The 19,529-nt window shown below is 37.2% G+C and overlaps 3 protein-coding genes and 1 non-coding gene across 4 annotated transcripts; 2 read left to right on the top strand and 2 right to left on the bottom strand.

The window, feature by feature from the left end:
* Positions 1-301: 301 nt before the first annotated feature.
* On the top strand, positions 302-3,498 carry LOC108994048 (aluminum-activated malate transporter 12-like). Its single transcript, XM_035686159.1, has 6 exons — positions 302-843; positions 931-1,071; positions 1,630-1,902; positions 2,128-2,249; positions 2,364-2,507; positions 2,685-3,498. Exons 1-6 carry the CDS (start codon positions 531-533, stop codon positions 3,303-3,305), a joined length of 1,614 nt encoding a protein of 537 aa, XP_035542052.1. The 5' UTR covers positions 302-530; the 3' UTR covers positions 3,306-3,498.
* A 106-nt stretch (positions 3,499-3,604) lies between these two features.
* Positions 3,605-3,676, bottom strand: TRNAC-GCA. The gene has a single exon. It is a non-coding gene; the product is annotated as a tRNA-Cys (tRNA).
* Positions 3,677-4,214: 538 nt separating this feature from the next.
* Positions 4,215-5,461, top strand: LOC108994049. Its single transcript, XM_018969120.2, has 2 exons — positions 4,215-4,456; positions 4,869-5,461. The coding sequence occupies exons 1-2, from the start codon at positions 4,288-4,290 to the stop codon at positions 5,387-5,389; spliced, it is 690 nt and encodes a 229-aa protein (XP_018824665.1). The 5' UTR covers positions 4,215-4,287; the 3' UTR covers positions 5,390-5,461.
* Positions 5,462-7,589: 2,128 nt separating this feature from the next.
* On the bottom strand, positions 7,590-10,417 carry LOC108979910 (NAC domain-containing protein 71-like). The gene is given in 6 exon segments (XM_018950699.2): positions 7,590-8,037; positions 8,122-8,359; positions 8,459-8,614; positions 8,617-8,730; positions 8,859-9,136; positions 9,696-10,417. Coding segments are annotated over 6 exon segments (1,056 nt in total). The 5' UTR covers positions 9,853-10,417; the 3' UTR covers positions 7,590-7,924.
* Between the last annotated feature and the right edge of the window lie 9,112 nt (positions 10,418-19,529).

Below are 19,529 nucleotides of genomic sequence, written 5' to 3'. Positions count from 1 at the left end.
GTTTTTTTCCCTTTCACAGAAAATCTCTAATGTGTATATTGAGTGCAGATTAAACAAGAATTACCAGGTACTGGTGCATTGCAAACACCTCTAGTTAATCACCTTCTGAATCATTTCTACCTTGTTTTGACTTTCAGTTCCCTTTAAAGCAACGTCGACCTTCGATAGCTGTCAATGCAAATGGAATGCATGTGACTGTAGCAAGAGCATCACCATGAGTCACCACCCTCGGTCTATTTCTCTCTTTCTCTCTCTCTCTCGCCCCAAGATATAAAGTGACACTAGCCTCTTGATGAAAGGTGGGTTTCTCATTATACAACGAAACTCACTAACAAGCATACGAATTAAAGTATCATTTTTTTCCCCTATTTGCTCAATGTTTCCCATATCATGGTCGCATGGTACTGTTGTTTCTTAAGTCTAGGGAATCATCTTGATCGGAGCTTTTGCATTAGAATCACCATTTCCTGTACAAAATATTACTCCCATTACCATTACTGACCATAGCTTTTATTGTTTCCAGTCAAGAAATGTTTAACAAAGTTCATGCAGGAATGGAAATGGCTACGGACAGAAATGGGGAATCCACTAAAACCATGGGGGATTGGGGGAAACGTATTGAAATATTTGCCCAGAAAATGAAAAGATTCCCTGTTTTGGTGTGGCCAACGATTTGGAAAGTGGGAAGAGAAGACCCGAGAAGGGTGATCCACTCTTTGAAAGTTGGTCTATCTTTGACGCTGGTTTCCTTATTATATCTCATTGAACCCCTGTTCAAAGGGATAGGACAGGGTGCCATTTGGGCAGTCATGACTGTGGTTGTTGTGCTAGAGTTTACAGCAGGTTAGTCTATTTGCATAATTAATTGTTTCTGTATGTTACTTTAAGAGCTTGTCACTAAATTTGGTTGAGAGTATTTTTGTATTCCAGGGGCAACTTTGTGCAAGGGGCTGAATAGAGGGTTTGGGACGCTATTGGCTGGATCATTGGCCTTCTTCATCGAGTACATTGCAAATGAATCTGGCCGGGTCTTTCGAGCTATTTTCATTGGTGCTGCAGTTTTTCTAATTGGTAATTGAGTTTCACCTTAAAACTAAGCTGTAGCCAATCAATCCCAGGGCCTTTTAATGACATTTTCTATTTCAAAGGAGTGTTTAAGACACAAATATATTCAGTCCATTGTAATTCGCATAAGATATGAAATGAGCCTTGGTTTGCATATCAACTTCATTTCATTTAAACAAACTGAAGTTTAGCAAAATTTTGTTTTGTTCGATACAAAGGGCAGTTTTATGATACTTAACCCTGCTGAGCCTGAAATTTTGGGTTTCCATAGCTCAAGTTCCATTTTCATGCGACATATGGATTTCAATGAAATTTATAGTGTTATTGTCCAAACTTTTTCGCAATCTATAACAAAAGACTTAATGTTGAAATCCTTACTTTGTTGATTTATGTAGGGTGTAGAGTCATAACCAGAACCGTTCAAATTTAGTACCAGCTTCAGCTGACTTCAGTCTAGAGTTTTGCCTTGCTGCATCTTTTCTGAGGCTAAATGTTATGTTGCATTACAGAAGAAGCAAGTTATTTAACCTGTTTTTCATTTCCAATTTTTATTCAATTTGGCAGGAGCTGCGGCTACATACATGAGGTTCTTTCCCTATATAAAGAGGAACTATGACTATGGAGTTGTGATATTTCTCTTGACTTTTAATCTTATAACTGTATCGAGCTACCGTGTTGAGAATGTCTTGAAGATTGCACATGATCGTTTCTATAGCATTGCCATTGGCTGCGGTGTCTGTCTATTCATGAGTTTGTTGATATTTCCAAATTGGTCAGGGGAAGACCTCCATCATGCCACTGTGTTCAAGCTTGAAGGCCTAGGAAAATCTATTGCAGGTATGCTAATTGCAATGATGGTAGTATGGTACCACAATTTTCTATGCATCCAGTCATATATACTAGTAAAATTTGTTTAGATTACAGCAACAATGAAGTTGAATGCATGCAAACTTTAAATTTAGAAAATTAGAACTTTTTTGGCTTGTGCAAATAAATACTTTTGAAACTTTATTCACACTTCAATGTTCCTTTGCTCGATGCCAATAAATATAAACTTTGCAGGTTGTGTCAATGAGTACTTTAGTGATAGTAATACAGAAGTAACTGAAATTAAATCTTCAGAGGATCCCATCTACCAAGGTTATAAGGCTGTCTTGGACTCGAAATCCATTGATGAAATGCTGGTAAGCTTTTCAAACTCTCCTGGTTTAGTTTGTTATACTCAAGGATTAATATAGAACATATGCTAGCTCCTCAATGTTCTTGGAATGATGTCGATGATATTGTGAACTAAACAGGCATTACATGCAAGTTGGGAGCCAAGGCACTCAAGATACTGCCATAGGTTTCCATGGCAGCAGTATGTGAAACTGGGAGCTGTTCTTCGCCATTTTGGCTACACGGTTGTAGCCCTGCATGGATGTTTGCAGACAGAAATCCAGGTAAGATCTGATTTGCAAGAAAAGTTTGAAATTAAATTATAAAACAAATCAAATCTTGTAACGTAAATGACATAAAGTATGTGTCCTCATCGGCTTACAAATATATTTTTCTAACAATAATTATATTTGATGTTCTGTTTCCTTAACCATCTCTTATTTGACATGTTTTCTGGCTAGACCCCACGATCAGTGAGAGCCCTCTTCAAAGATCCTTGCATTCGACTTGCAGGGGAAGTATCAAAAGTACTAATGGAACTTGCAGATAGCATAAGAAAACGATGCCACTGCTCTCCGGAGATACTCTCTGATCATCTCCATGAAGCCTTACAAGACCTTAACACAGCTATAAATTCCCAACCAAGGCTCTTCCTTGGCTCCAACAATAACCAAGCCACCAACATGCTCGCCTTAGCTGCTGCACATGCTGGCCAAAAGCAACAGAAAGGCTCTGGAGTCTCATTATCAAGTGTGAAAACAGACTCTTCTGCATTGTCGGAATGGAAAACCAGAAGGGCTTCCGAGCAGTCAAAGGAGGCCGACCGGAAGTGCTTAAGGCCACAGTTGAGTAAGATTGCCATCACTAGCCTTGAGTTCTCAGAGGCACTTCCTTTTGCTGCTTTTGCATCTTTGCTTGTAGAGATGGTGGCAAAACTCGACCAAATTATCGAGGTAGTCGAAGAATTGGGGACGACAGCATGCTTCAAGGAGTACCAACATAGTGATCAGATTGTTGTGACTTGTGAGACTCCGCATATCAACGTTACTCAGAACAACTTGCCATCCCATGGCCTAGATTAGTAGCAAAAAGCTAGCTGTTGCCCAGATTTCTAAGCAAGATATTGATTCAAAATGATTAGAACCAAAAGGCTATTGATTTTTCGGTTCTAGATCACATATTTTTCTATCTTGAATTTGTGTAATACTGTCAAAAAAATGTAGCATTGAAGCAAATAACTCTTATATATTATATGTTTGGAAGTCATTGTTCAAACTTCTCGCTAGCCACAAGGGTTTACACACAAACGTAACGGTTGCCTGAAAGATGTGCAATAAGATAAGCGCTACTTGTTTTGGGAAAATAATAAAAATAAATAAACAGGGCCCAACCGGGTTCGAACCGGTGACCTCTTGATCTGCAGTCAAATGCTCTACCACTGAGCTATGGACCCACTTGTTCTCCTCTGGCACACAGTATTTTACATAAATATACATATAATCACAATATAATCTTAATCTCGATAACGATACAACAAAGTTGACAATATAATGCTTAGGTCAGCCAGTGTCAATCGCAAAACCATATCTTTTTCTTTTTTTTTTTTTAATTTTTTTCCTGGGGGTGGGGGAGGCAAAACCATATAGAAAAATAATATTTATAATTTTAAAATGCGTAAACTCAGGTACTCCCTTAAAAAAAATAGATATATATGAAATTTAAATAAAAAAAAATCATATTTTAATAATAACTTTTAATTTTTTAAAAAGAATATACGAAACTTATACATTACTCATCTTTAAAACAATGGACGGTGGGTTATGAGTCTAATCACAGGTCCCAATTAAGATCAAGACTTTCATTAGTGCCAAATCTGAATTAGCTAGAATGGACCCCCCTCCACTCCTCTGGGTTCAGGGAACAGCTCTGATCAATTCAATAGCAAAGTGACGTGTTATTAAGTGGGTAGAGAAGGTTCAAGGATAAGATATTGCTTTTCCTGACTGTTGTGACTTGTGAGGACGCAGGTGAAATAGAGATAACGCATGGATTATTCACCTGAAGATGGCCTGTTGCATCTCAAACACTGTATCATCTGGCTGTTACAGAAGCCCATATAGCTTATTTGGATGGAACATAGGCAAGAAAAAGTATGATGATGGGCAGCTGACTAAGTACCATGATATTGATCTTCCATTTTCACTTTCCCTGGTTGATAAAACATTCCTGAGGGGTACTCTCTCTCTCTCTCTGAAATGCATATGCACCTCTAACAAAATACAGTATAAGATTCAGTGACTTGTGCATCTTTTTCAGAACAGTAGTGTTCATCTATGTCTTTAACCATATGTATTCAAGCCTTGGCATTATAATGATACGTTAGTTTGAGCTGATGACATAATAACGGCATGGGAAAGGAAATGATACAATCAATATGGGCTTGCGTTTATGCTTCTTTTCTTTATATATGTCATATGAAATGATATTTCCAAGTGTATATGTTTGCAATCGTTGCAATGGATGAATGCAGCAGCCATCAATATTCGTTGTGCCATTTCTTGTGCTGGGTATAACTGAGAATATTCGAATTCATTGACATGTTATAAGGAATTGAATGACCTAAAGTTTAGAGTGATTGTGAGCAGGGAGGGAACTGAAATGCTGCTACAAGGCCACCATTGATGGATTTAGCGCAGCAAACTTCCACAATTGCTGCGACTTCAAGGGGCCATGCGTTATAATAGGCTACACAAAAAAGTCCTTCAAATTTGGTGCATTTAACCCTGAAGGTTACAGAAGCACGGATGATTATTATGATACTTTTGATGCATTCCTGTTCTATTGGATGGACAAGGAGAAAATTGACCCCATCGTTCTCCCCAAGATAGGGGGCAGCGGTGCAGCCCTTTTCGATTATGCTCGGGGCGGGCCCCAGTTTGGGGCTGATGGGCTGCTCATCGGGCCTCCTCTAGCGCCGGTTATGGGTGGATTTGCAGGTCCAGACACCAATTCAGGCATTGGAGATCTGAGGCAAGCAAAATCTAGATTAGGATTGTCGTATGCAAAAAGGGAAGATGGGAAGGAGTCTCTGTTTGGAGATGATAATAAGGCTACCCTTGAAGAAGTGCAAGTTTTTTGCAGTCCTCAAATTGCAAGTTTATACTGAAGTGGATAGCAACAAGTAAGTTGTAAGTTGTAACGCAGACTACCTTAATAAAAGCAACAAACTGTTCCTATACTCATGATTGTTGTGTAAATGCTTTAAGCACAGCAGCAAATTGATGCAAAAGAGTTGCCTCTTTCACAGCATACCAACACTACTACTTCCATCAAGATATAAGCAAGCATCAGCCAAGGAAAATAAAGATACATAATGCAGAAATTAACTTCAACGATGCACTTCTTTTCCTCATCTCACTGTCAAAAATAGAACTAGTGGCATATAAACAATAAAGGGTTTTCTCTGACTACTCAATTTAGTTGTTTTCATAGTGAGGAAAAGTGACATAAATGCGCATTCTATACCATATGATCCATGAAGAAGGTGACAAGGGAAAAGTAGTAGTAGGGGGCGGGAGAAAAGTATTCTGAATAATTGCATGAAAAGGATTTGTGGATTGCAGGGCTTTAAGGAAAGCATTCTAAAGTCACACAAATATGGTTTCTTTATCAAGATTCTTGCCGAAGTGAAGATGGCTTCAGGAATAATTTAGAAACTTCGGCCAGGAGAAAGATATGTTTTTAAAATGCTAGCTAGCTAGCACTTGCCTCCTTTAAGGCGCTGCTGTTTCACATTTGCCCTCTAAATTTGAGTTACTGGTCTTGGGTTGCATGGAAAGATTTTTTAATTTTTAATTTTAATGAGTTATATAAAGAGAAAGAAGACGAAAGTGTTGATGACCTTTAAAATCTCGAGACGTTTCAAATTATTTTAAATTTATGGTTGTTTGAAACGTAGAATGAATTGCATGGTTGCCTGGTTATTCATAAAACTAAGTAGCTACTCGAGTTCAAATGTGGATTTTTTTTCATACAACGCTTACTACCAGGTTATGGAGCTCTTTCTAAAATTCCCTTTTAAATTTAGCAGTGTTCTCTGCAAAACTACGTCAAATGTAAAATGGTTTGAGGATTCTCCAAGTAAATAAAGTGACTTCATTAACAAAATACACAAATACACCTACAACCACTGAAGAAATTCATTGGCCTAACTCATCTCATAAAATTGGTTCTATAAAAGAGGATTGTTTATTCCTTATAAACATGCCCAAGACCTTGTCCACAAGCAATATGAGATTATTCCTCCACTAAATAGCAAGTAATAACTCCATCCTTACAACCAGCAACCTAACAGAACCGAAGCCAAAACATTGAAGATGTTAGACAACAGGTTTGAAACAGACTTAAGGACCAGTAGGGTTGTGTTTGGAAGATGAACTCAACTCAACTCATCTCAACCAATCAGACTATATCAAACTGCTACATATATGAGTGAAAATAAAGCCACCAATTTTTGTGCAACTTTCTGTGCATTGCAGAGTTTTCAATTTTATTCTAGCTAGCAACGAAAATCTTTACTAGATTTGTTTTGATAATCCTCCTTCGACTATCTGTACCTTGTAGATAAGAAACCACCCCCCTACACCTTTCCATGACACTGAGATGCTAGAAGAAAGGAAAGTTTCCAATGGATGTCTTGTTTGATGAAGCCTACTGAAAGAAAAATAGAAAAAAAATATCGAAATGGATCTATCTTGGAGTAGCTTCCAATCCAGTAGTGGACGTCTTTTAGAATCCACCAATAATTCAATTGCCACCAAAGCAATAAGAAACCAACAAAAAGTTTAAAGAATGCGCGTAAAAGTGATTTCTAATACAATGGCTTATCAGCATAGATTTTAAAAGTAAACTTTACCTTGGCTTTAAAACTAAAGAGAACATTGTATTTCAAACTATTCAAGCAACTTGACGAGTACAGTCACCAACTAAAGCAACTTTGCCGGTTGAAAGTCCAAACAGAAGTACTCTCTCCAGTTCACATGCCCTACCACCTTTCAACTTGTTTTGTCTTTACCTTGCAGACTAACAAAATTAAGCATCTTTATCAAACAATAATACAAAGTTAAACAGAGCAACCGTTGCAAGCCATTTGATTAGGAAACAGCGCCGCATCACTGTTCTGTATATATTCAGGACCTGTGTGACATTCTCAACAAAATGAACCTGAAGAAATTACAATCTAATGTTCAATTCAATTTGAGTTTCGCGCGCATTTTGCAAAACAAATATACAATGTTTGCAAGGCATTGCAACATTAGATAGAACTCATGCACAAATATACTTCCATATGCAGGCAAAGGTGACTGTTGTTCAAACACTTGAAATTTATTAAACCATGTAGACAACTGCCAGCAAACCAAACTCTGATGCAATCGATAATAGTGATTGTCACTGGGGGTTGCTAGGTAACAGCAATAACAAGAAACTGAAGCCAGACTTGGATCCCAAACCAGCTGATCCAATACAATGGCATGATAAGTACTTATACAGCAAGCTGTTTTCTGCTTAATAATACATGGAGGGTTAATAGTCATTATTTTAAATTCCAAGAATCAACGTTAAAAGGCGTTGTCTCGGAGGCCCCTTCTAGATAACACCAAATACAATATATAGTTGATTAATCCTACCACAAAGTAGGCGCCTACATTACAATCATAAAGTTGTCCTCCTGCAACCATAGACCACCAAGTTCCCCTGAACTCCCATCTCCAATTGCTTGCGTGCATATCGGAGCTTGGTTCCAAAATTCTAGCCCTGCATTAAAAAAAGAGCTACTATGATCTTTCATTCCTTTTCAGAAGGGATGTGGATATCTTAGTGAGCTGGTCTGGTCATAACCTTCATATGGCACATCTTCACTTCCAAAAAGGCCCATGTAGTTTGTATGCCCGGAGTAAGGTGACAAACAGCCAATTCGACTCAAATCATCACGAGCTTCAATTTCTCCAGTGAAATTTGAATGTGATGAGATGGAAGAGATTTCTGCATGTTCAAATGTTGGCCAAGGAGTTTCCAAGCTTGGAAACTGGTATTGTGGAAAGTGTTCAGATGCAGCTTCTTGTACTTGTGAGTAGTCCTGCAGTAATCCAAGGTGATATCTTTCAAGAAATTGTAAAAAAAATCTAAAATAAGCTCACTGACTGGTGGGTGGTTTCTTAACTCCTCAATTTGATACCTTTGAGGAATCAAGGATTAGGTCAGGTGAGACCCAGAAGCATGTAGGATTGGTCTCCATCAAAGCAGGCTCAAACTCTGCCGTTGGAGTAACTTCATATGGAGAAGTGCTAGGGCTAGAATACTGACTCTCATTGTTGGGAATGCTCATGGCCTCGTTTCGTGGGCATTGCTCAAACTTCTTCGAACCCTCTCAGCTTTTGGCTCTCCAGCATCCTTTATCTTCTGTATGTGCTCATTCTTCTTAACAACGCGGCACAAAGCAAAAGCTCCCTTGGGAGAATAACCAAATACAGTATCAGTCTCCCAAACTTTAGAAGGAAACCAAGCACCAAAGCCTTCCAAACAAACTTGAGAGGCAAATGTAAAGCTAGCGCATTATATGAGACTCTTGAATTTACCTGAAAACTTGGTGATCCTTGTGAAAGATCATCACAAAGGCGGTACTCATGCATTACCCAGTCTGTTCGATCTCCTAAAGGAGCCCGTCCACGATAGAAAACTAGGGTCTTGCGATACCCAGTCACAGAAGACTGGCAGACCACCTTCCTATCTTTTCCAGTGGCTTTCCAGTAGCCAGATTTGGTTGCTCTATTTGTTCGTGAGCCATTCGAATACTTTCTATCCCGGGGACAGAAGAAGAACCATTCCATATCTCTTTTTGGGAGGAATGATTTCTCTGCCATTTTCCAGTTATAGATCAACAAAATCTCCCAAACAATAAGCTTCAAACGAAAATCATGATGAACCCACTCAGAGGGAAAACTTTCCTCGCAGTGTATCCTTTTCATAATATTCAGGGGAATAAAAGAAATCCAATTGAACTGGCTTTTAGAACATAAACGTTAAAGGTCCCATTAAAAAACGAAATTTGATAACAGGTATCGGTCATAAAGAACAATGATTAAAGAAAACAAAACAAACAAAAAATCACTTTCCAACACAAAAGTATTCTCTATTCACACTGGCATAAAATTTCAATTCACTAAATCCACAACTAAAACCACTGGCTGATTTTACATAGGTCCATCAGTTCTCAACGATCTCCAACACCAGTCTTAGTTTTGACTCAAACCAACACAGATGGTCATATATGATTGCTCTAATATTTCCTTTCCAACACTTCTAAACTCCCACAGTAATAGCCTACAATTCTAGACATAAATAAACATGATAAAAACAAGATAATCAATGAAAAAAGCGTAACAAAAACCCAGAAAGACAGATTTGAAGATTACCCGGTAACTCCCATGGGTCGAATTTGTAGAGATCCACTACCGGAATAACTTCGAGCTCAATTTCAAGCCTCTCCACTTTTCTTTTCAGGTAATACCCCACCAATTCCTCATCGGTCGGGTGGAAACGAAATCCTGGTGGCAATGATGCTCCTGCCATATTTTTGCGCTCCTCTACACTAATCTAATTCTTTGAGAACAGACACGGAACGAACAGAATGGATAGAAAAGCAAAAAAATTTCAACTTATTGGATATGTTCCTATACTGTACCTAGTAAAAATTTGAAAGATCCAAAAATAAAAGCTTTTATCAACAACAGATTTTTTGTCGAAAACCGACCACAACTTCCACAGTATGCATCCGTTGTACAACGGAATCATTGTCTGTAAGATTCGAGATTTTGACTATGATCAAAGTGTCACCCCCACTAACCCCCTCAGATTTTAGTCACACTCACAGAACAAAGTTGAAATGAACAAAGACTTGAGCTTTCGGCAGTACCCAGATGCTGAAACCGCTTAAAATCCACCAAAAACAAAATGAGACTTTAGAACTTCCAAAATTGGAACCTAATCAAAGACCCGGAATCTAAAACCATTCAAAACAGTTACAAGAAAAAAAAAAGTATTTTGAATGGGTCGAACTGGAATGTGTGGGAAACTGACAAAAAGATCAGTAAGTTGCAAGATGCAAAGAAGAAAAAGAAGAAAGGGGAGGGGAGGAAGAGATGTAGAGTAAAATCGAGAGGCGAATGGGGTGTTATATAGAAGACATTGGGAAGAACCAACGGTCCAAAAACACACACCGAAAGTTTCGAGATTTCCTGTCACAAGCGTTCCCAAAATTCCAAGGGAATGGCCCACACAACTCCAACCCAGTTCACACCTAAGTTCCTAACAGTTACTTCGCGCCAAATTTATTGACGACTGTTAACTTCGTGGCTTCAAATGTGTTTGGCTGCCTGGAAATTCATATGCATACTTGCATGCATACAAATGATAAGTTTTTTTCGAATTTTTGTCCGAATTTGATAACTGTATTACATGAAGTGTGTCCTACGAAAACAACGTGAACTTGTAACGACACCTATCACGCGATAACAATTATAAATACCATAAGACTGATCTATAATATCTCTCTTTTTTTTTTCCTCAACAAGCATGCAATTGTATTATAAATAGATTAAGGAATACATAAGAGTTCAAGATGGATCTTTTCCACCGTCAATATATTATATACATCTTGGAATGCGATCAAGAGGTATGTGACCAAAAAGAATGTTGGTCGCTGCCCATTGCGTCACAGAGTGCGTACACCAATTTTGAGACCGGTGCATTTGGTCTACCCTTCAATCTTATCTAGGTAAGAGATTTTGACAAATATCTTAAATGATTGGATTTATGTGCCACGAAGGTGAGGGAGTTTCCTCTGATATAGCGTCTATAACAATTTGAGCGTTGCCTTCTAGGATTGATGGCCTGTGTTGAAGTATTTTTGCCATTTGCGTTGCCAAAAGAGCTAAAGAAGCTTCTGCTAATGTTGGGTTGGAGGTTTCAATCCTCGTTATCCATACCTCCACAATGTTACATTTGGAATCTTAGCATATTGAGGTCGAGAATCGGTCCCTTACTGCTGCATCAAATGAGAAGCTCCATTGGTTAGAGGGGAGAGGTGCCCAGCTTAAATTTTGATGAGTTTTTGCCTTTTGTTCCCATGCTTGAGTATAAGCATGGAATGTCTTTACTAGCTGGATTGTTGCCTTCCTGAGTGAGAGTTGAATGATTGGAACAATATTATTCCCTTGCCTCCATATAAAGTCAATTACTATCATTGCAATAATTTGGAAAGAATGTAACTCTTGAGCTGTAAGACTCAGTAAAGGAATTGGGTTGATTATCAGTTGTATCCAATCATTTATTGAGTTGATTGGCACCATTGCGAGATTTAATGGCCAGTTGCTTTGTTGCCATATAATGCGTGTAATGGGACATTTGATGAAGAGATGAAGTAATGTTTCTTCTTCCCCATTGTATAATGGACAGTTCTCATTTTGAGTGTTTGAGGTGAAATTGCTTAATCTTGCCCTCGTGGGAAGCATATCCCAAATTATTTTTCAGAGTAGTAGAATGTGTCGATCGTGGATCTTTAGCCTCTAGGGTTTTTTGAAGTTTGGAATTTAGAAGTTTTGTGAAGGAGAAATACCTGGATCATCGATCGCTAAGTGGTAAGTGGTTTTGACTGTGAATGTGCCATTCTGATTTGGGAGCCAGATCACCATGTTAATTATTTGACTATTTTGAGGAAGGAGAATTTTTTGTATTTGTGCAATGGTCTTTTGCTCGAACAATGTTAGCATTTTCTTTGTGTTCCATGAACGAGGATTTGTTGTGATGATGTCAGAAACTTTCAATAACAGGTGTACCTCAGTCATTTGTTGGATCAACTTTGACTTGAATGATTCCATAGTTGGGATCCATGGTGTTGTCCATACATTTACCTCTAATCCGTAGAAGATTTGGTAGCATTTACCTTTTGAAAGTAAAGCTCTCGTCTTAAGGAGTCCTTTCCATAGCCATGAGTCTGATGATTTTAGAGTTGCACTCAGAAAGTCTGTTGAGCTTTTATATATTTTTTATAGTATCTCATGCCATAGCCCATTGTTTACTTGACTTATTTCCCTGTCTGTTTTTGCTAATAAAGCTAAATTCACGTTCTTCATTAATTTGAGACCCACTCCCCCTAATCTTTGCAGCTGACATAAGGATTTCCATGATTTCAAAGAGAGATTTGGATTTTTCCTTTGGGGAAACCCCACCCAAAGTTTTTGAAGCTTGTGTTCAGCAACTTGCACATTGACTTCAGAAGCATGAATGTTTGAATCTAGTATGTAGGGATCATGCTTGCAACCGTTCGGATTAACATAGTTCTTCCAGCTTATGAGAGTAATTTTGACTTCCAACCTTCTAATTTGTTGTTGATTTTCCCCATTAAACCTAGGGGTGAAAAAAAAAACCGGACCAAATAGGTGGGTTTGATCCGGTTCTAAATTGATTCGGTTCGGTCCAGTACCGATTCCATTTTTCTCAAAATTAGTCGAAATTGATCTGGTTCTGATTTTTCTTTTTTTAATACCGGACCGAACCTGACAGGATCGGTTCATATTTATATATATTTTAATTTTTTATATTATATAAATTATTTTTTATATGATTTTTTATATTATATATAATTTTTATATATAATATATAAAATTATATATAAAATACTTTTGTGTTAATGCTAAATTACTAATTAATATAATACTAATTTTAAAATCCTATTTAAATAACTATAATATGTCACTATATTATATATTATAATATATCACTATAATGATATAATACGATTATAATATACCACAATATATTATCACTATATTATTATATACTATAATATATAATAGTATAGGTATATATAATATACTGAAAAAATCGAACTGAACCGAATTGGAAGTATCAGTTCTTAAAATCTCAAAACTGGTATATATCGGTTTGGTTCTAAAATATGTTCAAAACCGGACCAAATCGGACCGATTACACCCCTAATTAAACCTCTAAAGCTCTCTTTTTTTGCTTTAGTGAAAGAGGTTGGATGGTCCAATTACTTCATTCTGGATGAGGATGGTTTGTATGGCAGTATTTGGCTAATCAATGCTTTGGTCGCAAAATTTGTGTTTCTTGAGATAAAAATGGAAGACTTATTATGGTTGATTTTCTGTCCTGACCATTCCATATATTTGTCAAGATCTTCATATAAGACTTTTGCATTTTGTTCATTAGCTCTTCCAAACACAATGAGGTCATCAACAAATAGAAGGTGTGAGATTGTGGGACAATTCTTGCTTAGATGGATTCCTTCAACCTTTCCTTGGGCTTCTGATCAGATTATTAATCTGGACAACACCTTCATGCATAGAGTGCATTGTCTATCCCCTTTGAGCTTTAAAGAAACCTCTGGGGGATCCGTTAATGAAGATAGAGAAGGATGCTATCGAGATACATTCTCTAACAACATTTATCCAGGTGCTGCTATATACAAGATTTATCCATTAATGATGATAGAGAATAGTAGTTTTGAGCCTGTTTGCATAATGTTTGTGATGATTATGTATATGACGTTTGTCAAACTTCTTAGGCGGTAATGCCAAGCTTATTAGGTGGTAATGCTATGGATTACTGGGATTGGAGATTTTTGGAATGAGTGCAATATTGGTGTGGTTCATTTGTTTTATAAGCTTTATACTTTGAAATAAATTTTGCATTGTGTTGATAACTTCTTTCTTAATGATATTCCAATAATTTCTGTAAAAAAGAGCGATCATTTTGTCTAGACCTAGGGCTTCTTTATTCGGAATTTGTTTTAATGCTGCGAGGATTTCATCTTCACAGGGTAAGGCACTAATGAGTTCATTATCTTGATCGAAAATTTGTCTTACAAAAAGGTTTTCAATATGCCGAGAAAGGTGGTATATATGGTCTAGAAGTAAATTATAAAACTAGACTCAATTAAAGATTGCTCCATCGACCAATTACCTGGGAGCCATTTAATGGAGTCGATGGCATTCCTCCGTCTCCTGATTGTTGTTGATAAATGACAAAATCTGGTGTTGAAGTCCATGGTTGTTAGCCATGAGATGCAAGATTTTTTAAGCCACAAGACTTCTTCCTTTTTCAGCTGCCTCTGGAGATCATGTAGAAGTTGTTGTTCTCTTATCTGATTTTGTATAGATGGTGCGCGACACTGTACTTCAAGGAGTTAACTTTCTATGTTTTGAATGTTAACCTAGAGTTTCCCAAAGTGGACTTTGTTCCAATGTTTAAGAGCATCTTTGGTGGCCTTGATTTGTTTTGCAGAAAATGTAAGCAGGGGTTCCTCAAAATTGTTTGCTCCATGCTTCTTGGATTATCTTGGGGCTGAGTGGCTATTGGATCCAAAATTTTTCAAATTTAAAGGAGTGAGGTTGACTATGTTAAGTTGTTGTATTTAGTAATAGTGGATGATGATCCGAAGCTAAGGATGCCAGGTGCTGAAGGGTGGCATCTGGAAATAACGGTCTCCATTATTAGTTTACAATACCTCTATCCAATCGCTCTTGGATATGTGCTCTACCGTGCCAATTATTTGTCCATATAAAAGATGGGCCTGTGTATCCAATGTCAATTAGACCTTGACTTTCCATTAAGTTTTTCAATCCACCTGTGAAGGATGTTGCAAAAGGATGCCCTCCAAATTTTTCTATTTGATTTAGCAAGTCATTAAAGTCACCTATACAGCACCATAGCCCCAGAAAAGCCTTCATTATATCTTCCATGTGTTTCCAGAAATTTGCTTTGAATCGCCATTGAGATGGGGCATAAAGATAAGTAATGAGCCATGGATGGTACGGAGGATCATAGTAAATTAAAATAGAGATGGCATCTATATTAATATTGATCGGTTCAATATCTACACTTGGTCGTCAAACTACCAGAAGACCTCCTTTGTTTCCCGAGGCCGAAAAATTTACAAAATGATGAAAACCAAAACTATTTACAATAGCTAAAGTGCATTCTGCAGACACCATGGTTTCCAACAAAAAGATAATATCAAGATTATAATTCCTAATATTAGCCCTTAATGATTTGATTACTTTGGGTCAGGCCAGCCCCTTGTAATTCCAAACCAATGTCTTCATATGGCTGGGGGAGGTATGTTTCAGCTTGCCTCATTAGTTTTTTTGAATTTTTTGGACATAGGTGATTAAGATCAAAGGTATAGGGAGACCTTGTATTGCTCTTTATTTTTCTTAATTTTTCCCATAAAGTCAGTTTTCAATTCCAAGAGCAAGGTGGCTAAGTCAGAATCATCTAGGTTGATCTCTGGTGTTGGAGATGTTTTCTTCACAGGTTGCTAGTCTTCTAGGGCTTGCATTGGAGGGCTCAATCTTTTACTAGATTCATACTTATTCAACAGAGGAGAGATGGCCTCTATCACTCCTATTGGACGATTAACACTGATGGGCTCTTCAGAATTTTGGGTTTGCAGCTTGTTTATTCCTGGGCTATTAAAATTAGAACTAAAGGCCAGCTAGGCTTGATCACTTTTAAATGGGCCTTGCAATATAAATTAGAAAATGGGGAGTTGGGCTCATGCTGAAAGGCCAAATATTTTCTAGCCCGATGCTTGATCTACTGGGCGTTGAAGCCCTGTATAGCTGATTGTAGTTGCCTCCATTGGGAACGTTAAGGAGCCTTTGTCAATTGGTTTTTTACTATTGAGGGGATAAAGTGCACCAATTATGTCAGTGCCTTGAGAGAATAATTACCCCTAGTGATGGGAGTTGCATTCTTGTCCTAGTTGATGATGGGATTTCGTTGACATAGTAGTAATTGAGGCCCTCTCTGTTCAGTTTGGTTGGGGCAGGTGCCAGTTGGTTAATAATCCCAATCCACTGTGGATCTTTGTTGCTGGTAGGTGGAAAGGGAGTCTTCGTCCCTCTTGCAGCGGGTGGCCGGAAAGATAGACGCTCCAATTGCTTTATGGTTCTTATGGTGCCGAAAACATCAGGGCCTCTTTCGCAAGTAAGATCCACCATTTCAGGCTCTTTGGTTTTCTTCCTCTAGGTCTAAGAAGATTCTTCCACCATTATCTCTTTTCCCTTATCATTTCTTGTGAATTGTTGGAGATCCATCACTTGTGAGTTAGCTGTTGTGGGAGAAGCACTCTGGGGTACCTGTATTAAAGGGATAACATCGATCTGTGATGGTGTTGTGGTCTGAGGAATGAGGGAACTAGCTTGTCTTTTTGTTTTTTGGCTAGGGATTTTTGGGTTTGCGGTTTGGATTGTGTGAGAGTGGTTCAAGTTTGGGTGTTCAGCACGCATCTAAGGTCTGTATGGAAGGTTGTTTGAGATGGATTTGAGGAATGTGCAGAATAATTGGGACTGACCCAATTTGCCACATGCGTAGTAGAAATCTGACAACCTTCCATATTTGAAAGCCACCCACGTATCGATGTTGTAGTCTCTAGGAAGATTAAACTCTTGCTGCAAAGGGTTTGTGATATCTATGTCCACTTTAATCCTAATAAATTTTCTGCAACTGATTACGAAGGTAGAGTCTTTTTCCACTTCAATTAGGTTTTCCAATGCATTCCCAATCTGTGTAGAATTTTCTTGTGTCATATGGTCTAGTGTGAGGCCATGAATCTGTATGTGGAAGGCTTGGTGATTCAAACGGATCTCTTAAAATGTGGATCCCGGGGGCCATGGTTTGAGAATAAGTGTCCTTTAAAATTCCATGGAGCTTGGTTGAGAATACGTTGTCTTGAGGAGATTGAAAGGTGAATAGGAAAAGGTTTGCTTCTAAATCTTCAATCAGGAATTTCTATATGAAACTCCAAGCAGCCTTTATGCTTGCATGAATGACAAACTTGTTCGGTGGACGTGTAGCTACTAGACGACCTACCAATGCTAGCTTTGATATTGTTTTTGCTTCTTCCACTGTAAGTTCAAGCTTGAGATCCTTCCAAGAGAGAGCTTTTGTTTGAGAGATTAGAGAATCCATGTGCTTCAGTGAAGGAGATTTGTGTTTTGATTCTTTGTGTTTAGTATAACAGAAAGTACTCCATTGTGGAGTGGAATTTACTGAGCATTGTAGAGAGACTCTAGAGAAAGAGTACGTTTTTTTATGAGAAGAAGACTGGCTTTTGTTTTGTCTCTCTTCTACTTAAAATAACAATAACTTGAATAAAACCTTTTCAAAATAAATGTCCTGTTTATGACACTAAAAGAGTCAACATAAGAGGTCAAAACACATGAATTTTCTTGTTTAATGCATTTTAGTGCATCAAGTTCATTAAATAAGAGTAATGTTTAGGATTCTACCATTTTTGCAAGAAATATGTTAAGTGTACTTAAAAAAAATTTACAAAAAAGTTATTTCTCTACATATCAGTTATTAACATGCTGAAAATCGTGAAATTTGAAATTCAAAATTTAAATTTCAAAAGAAAGCTAACAAAATGAGTCTTATAAGTAAAAGTGTAAGGATAATTATATATACATGTAGCACTACTCTTTTTGCTAACTAATATATATGTTTTTTTTTATGTTTCTTTTGATGGGAAACTTTCTTGAGTTATCATTGAAAACTATATAAAGCAATGAAATAAACCAAAACACTTTGATGAATCCTAGTACATAAAACTGCCACATCAACACATCCACCCACTACAAGAAATTTGCTCTTTAGATATGAATTAAATTTCATCCCTAAAAATACTTATTTGGGACGAAAATTAAATTTTGTCTCAAAACATGGAAGCGGTTTTCGCTTCGTTTGAACATACACATACCTGTTCGAACTACACTTTCTGGGATGAAATATAGCGTCTAAAAAAAGCGTTTGAACGTTCACAAACACATTCAAATAGTATTATAATTTACGTTCAAATGGTTACATAACTGTTCGAATAATAGTCGTGGCGGGAAAGTATTGAAAATTGTGTTGGGGAAAGGTCAAAACCATTCGAACGAAATATTTAATCATTCGAACAAAGTTTTTGATGGGAAGTTATAAATAAATCTGGTGGTGATGGTTGTTATACTGTTCGAACGTACCCATACACGTTCGAACAGTAATTTTATTCAAGTTCTAATACTGATGTAATTATTCGAATAATAATCGTGGCGAGAACGTATAAACAATTTTGTCCGAGAAAAGTTAGAACCCGTTCGAACGCTATATTTAATCATTAGAATGAAATTTTTTGTGGGAAGTTATAAATAAATATGGCGGGGATGGTTGCTATAACGTTTGAACGGTACTTTAATGTTCGAACGGAGTTGTAACCCGTTTGAGTTGTCACAAAAGGTGTTTGAACAGTAGCGCAAACAATCGAAATAAGTTTAATTATAGAAATTTATTGAAGACATTCAAATATTTTAAAAATAAATATGATTTGAATCTATGAATTATCATTTTTAAAAGATGAAAATATACTTGTACGGAGTTATTATTATTTATTATAAATTAAAATATATCATATATGTCATCCTAGGAGTTTTATATAACTAATTTAAAAATTAACTAATGACTTTTGTTATGGTATATAAGAATTTTCAATTAAAAAAAAAAATTACTTTCTAGGGAATGTCATTTTTTATATTATCATGAACTAGTAAGTAAAATAATAAAAATGATTTTTTATAAGAAACAAGCTAGCTATATATAACAAATAAAAATGACATAGTAATTAAATCGACAACATTCGATACAAAACAAAAGGTCAAATAAAAAATAAAAGTATTGAGTAAGATTATATAGGTCCTCCTGGATGACATTAATTTGTCCCTCAATCTCTTCAGTCGAACCATGATGGGCACAGTGATCCTCTCAACGATCCTCTCCATATACTGGATCAAAAGTGTGTGATGCTCCTCGATCAGGAATCGCATCCCCGTTGTAGTAGCCCCCGCAACCTATCTATCAATAACGACATTAGTAGAAGCTGGATCACTCTCCATGCCGCTATCTTGTGCCACTGGAACATTAATGCAAGCCTTCCGCAAGTGGCCCTTGCTTTTGTGATTGTCTACGTTCGGTCATTAGCACATCGACCCGCGATTGGACTAGGAGGATGGAGATCATCAATGCATATGTGACTCAAATCGAATGCGGATGAATAAGTATAGAGGCAGATCAATCGACTCTCGTGCTATCCGTAACATAAATCGAGCCTGTTCGATGTCGAGGTCATTCTTGTGTTTCCTTTCATCAATATTATGGGAGACAATCAAATTCAATTCAAAAAAATA

This window comes from Juglans regia, chromosome 2 (genome assembly GCF_001411555.2).
Source record: "Juglans regia cultivar Chandler chromosome 2, Walnut 2.0, whole genome shotgun sequence".
NCBI classification, from domain to species: Eukaryota; Viridiplantae; Streptophyta; class Magnoliopsida; order Fagales; family Juglandaceae; genus Juglans; species Juglans regia.
This window is presented reverse-complemented; position numbering and strand designations above follow the sequence as displayed.